At 59.0% G+C, this 2,490-nt stretch overlaps 1 protein-coding gene across 1 annotated transcript; it reads left to right on the top strand.

The window, feature by feature from the left end:
* The first annotated feature begins 565 nt into the window (after positions 1-565).
* Positions 566-982, top strand: LOC104622107 (prolactin-releasing peptide receptor-like). Its single transcript, XM_010288772.1, has one exon. It carries the CDS (start codon positions 566-568, stop codon positions 980-982), a length of 417 nt encoding a protein of 138 aa, XP_010287074.1.
* Positions 983-2,490: the final 1,508 nt, after the last annotated feature.

Here is a 2,490-nt window from a genome sequence, read left to right on the forward strand (position 1 = left end):
TGCAGGCACATGAGGCTCTGAGGCAGCGCAAAAGTAGCAGAGCATCTTTATTCGTTTATCCATTAATGTCCTTTGTTATTTCCAGAAACATTAGGAGCTATTTTCTGGCTCGGCTGCCGCTTCCCTTCTCCGCTTCCCTTCTCCTTCTGCCAGCAGCTGCCCCTGCGTGCCGGCTGGGCTGGGGCAGAGGCAGGATTGCTGCAAACGCTTCGTTTAAAGGGGTGTTGATGAGGCTGGATTTTGGTAAGTGCTTCCCCAGAGCCCCTGGTCAACCCCGCTGCTTTTCTCCTCTTCCCTGCCGAGCCGTAACTGCCGCTGAGCCGGGGCAGGGCTGCGCGCCGGCGTCACCCCTTTTCTGAGCCTGATTTTCCACTTCCCTCCCCAGGCGCCTGCAGGACACAGCCGCCCCGAGGAGCCGGGCAGGGTCCTGCGGCAGGGGACAGCCACAGCAAAGCTGTGATGAGGAGCAGGACGCGCTCCACGGACACCTGAAACCCGCGACTGACAGATTTTGGGGTGCCGCGGCTGGCCGAAAGGAGGGGTTTCTCAGGTCTCAGCCACAGCCATGGAGCCCGATGGCGACAGGGATGTGACCAACGCCACCGTCTACGAGCTCGCCCTGCAGAACTGCTCCAACGCCAGCGTGCAGTTCACCGGGGTGCAGCTCATCCAGTCCTTCAAACCCCTCATCATCCCCTGCTACGCCCTGGTCGTCCTCGTCGGCATCTTTGGCAACTACCTGCTCCTCTACGTCATCTGCAAGACCAAGAAAATGCACAACGTCACCAACTTCTTCATCGGGAACCTGGCTTTCTCCGACATGCTGATGTGTGCCACATGCGTGCCCTTCACCCTGGCCTACGCCTTCAACCCCCAGGGCTGGGTTTTCGGGAAGTTTTTGTGCTATTTCGTCTTCCTGATGCAGCCCATGACAGTCTATGTCTCTGTCTTCACGCTCACGGCCATCGCGGTTGACAGGTAAGCGCCAGCGGGGTGGATGGTGTGGGGGTCTGAGTCTGTCCCCTCGGCTCCCCTCAAACTGCTGCTCGCCCGGCTCGGGCTGTTACGTGCGGAACGCTTGGCCTCAAAATTGGAAAAGGAAAAATCCAGGGGATCTTTGCAGTCCCTTTTCTTTAGCATCAGGACTCGGCCTCGGGTGGAGGATGCGCAGTGGGGCGTTCGGCTGGCTGCTATGTTGCGTCGGGAAGGGGTGTTGTGCGGTTTCATGCCTGTCTGTACGAGGCCATCTCTACCGAAATTCAGTCTGCCCGCGGCCAGGTCTGTGCTCCCGGCGGGCACGGCTCTCACAAAAGGGCTGTTGGAGTTTGCATCCGGTTCTTCGTACTTTGCTGGGTAAATTTGCACCCAAATCACGCTGTGTTCTGGCCCCGGAGTGGAGAGTACTTGTGCCTCCCTGAGTGCGCCTGGGCAGGGGCTGACGGGGGGTGGCTTATAAAAGTCGTGTTTCCATAGAGATCTCCTCTCATGAAAGATGCTGCAAACCCTGTGAGGATGGGTGCGATGCTGGCAGTGCCTACGGCAGCACCGGGATGCCTCTCGCACTGGTTTGCCTCCGGCGGAGAGCGGGGCACGACTGTGACGGGAAGAGCAAAAAAAAAAAGGGAAGATTTGAGCAGAATGGCTGTGAAAGCCTGGACTGCTGGCAGAGCCGTGCTCCCCTTTCTGGGGGCTTGAGATGTCCCCAGGAGTGCTGGTGGGGTTCCTTTGCTCTTCAACAAAGCCTTTTTTTTTTTTTTAAGTGAAAACGATTTGCTTATGTTTCTCCTTCCAAAGAGGCAGCCACCAAGTTACACTGTCCTCAGTGTGTTCATAAAACATCATTGGGATTCATCCCAAATGGATGATTTCAGCCCAAATCCTCCAGCTCCGATGCGGGGGAGCACGCGGCCGCGCCGAGGCTCTGCTGGTCTCGGACTTCAGCACGAGCGCTCGAGCAAAGCACGTGCCGGAGAGCTATCGGTGTTTTCCTCTGCATGGGCAACGGGGCTGCGCGTTGCACTACCCAACACTGCGGTATTAAACCTTGCACTACGAATCGTTGCAAGAGCAAGCAGCAGGCAGTGCTGCATAAAATCAAACTACGGTCACCGAAGAGCTCGCTTAAGGCAAGCCCTTGATCGTAAGGTGAGGCAGCGCGGAGAGGAGCGGAAGATGCTCAGGGGAGGAGGACGTAAAAGATTTGCTGGTTTTTGTGGCTGTTGGCTCGGTGCTGCCTGCGGGGCTCAAGGCAGGCGCAGAGACGGGCTGCGGGAGGGATGCTCCGCGCCCAGCCCCGCCGGGCATCCCGCTTCCCGAAACAGCAGAAGCGACCTGGCGCACCCCTGGGTCCCATGGCAGGGCGAGGGGACGTGGTCACCTCCCTGTCCCCAGCCGGCCCTTTCCCGGCAGCTGCTCCCGCAGCCCCTCGTGACGGCACTTCTGCCCTTGCCAAGTGTCCGGGAGGCGCCGCGGCGGTGGCCGTGGGTTTCC

The sequence above is a fragment of the Phaethon lepturus genome, unplaced genomic scaffold, assembly GCF_000687285.1.
Source record: "Phaethon lepturus isolate BGI_N335 unplaced genomic scaffold, ASM68728v1 scaffold36336, whole genome shotgun sequence".
NCBI classification, from domain to species: domain Eukaryota; kingdom Metazoa; phylum Chordata; class Aves; order Phaethontiformes; family Phaethontidae; genus Phaethon; species Phaethon lepturus.

Coding starts and splice junctions, on each gene's coding strand:
- LOC104622107 (XM_010288772.1), top strand. CDS start 566: ATGGAGCCCGATGGCGACAGGGATGTGACCAACGCCACCGTCTACGAG.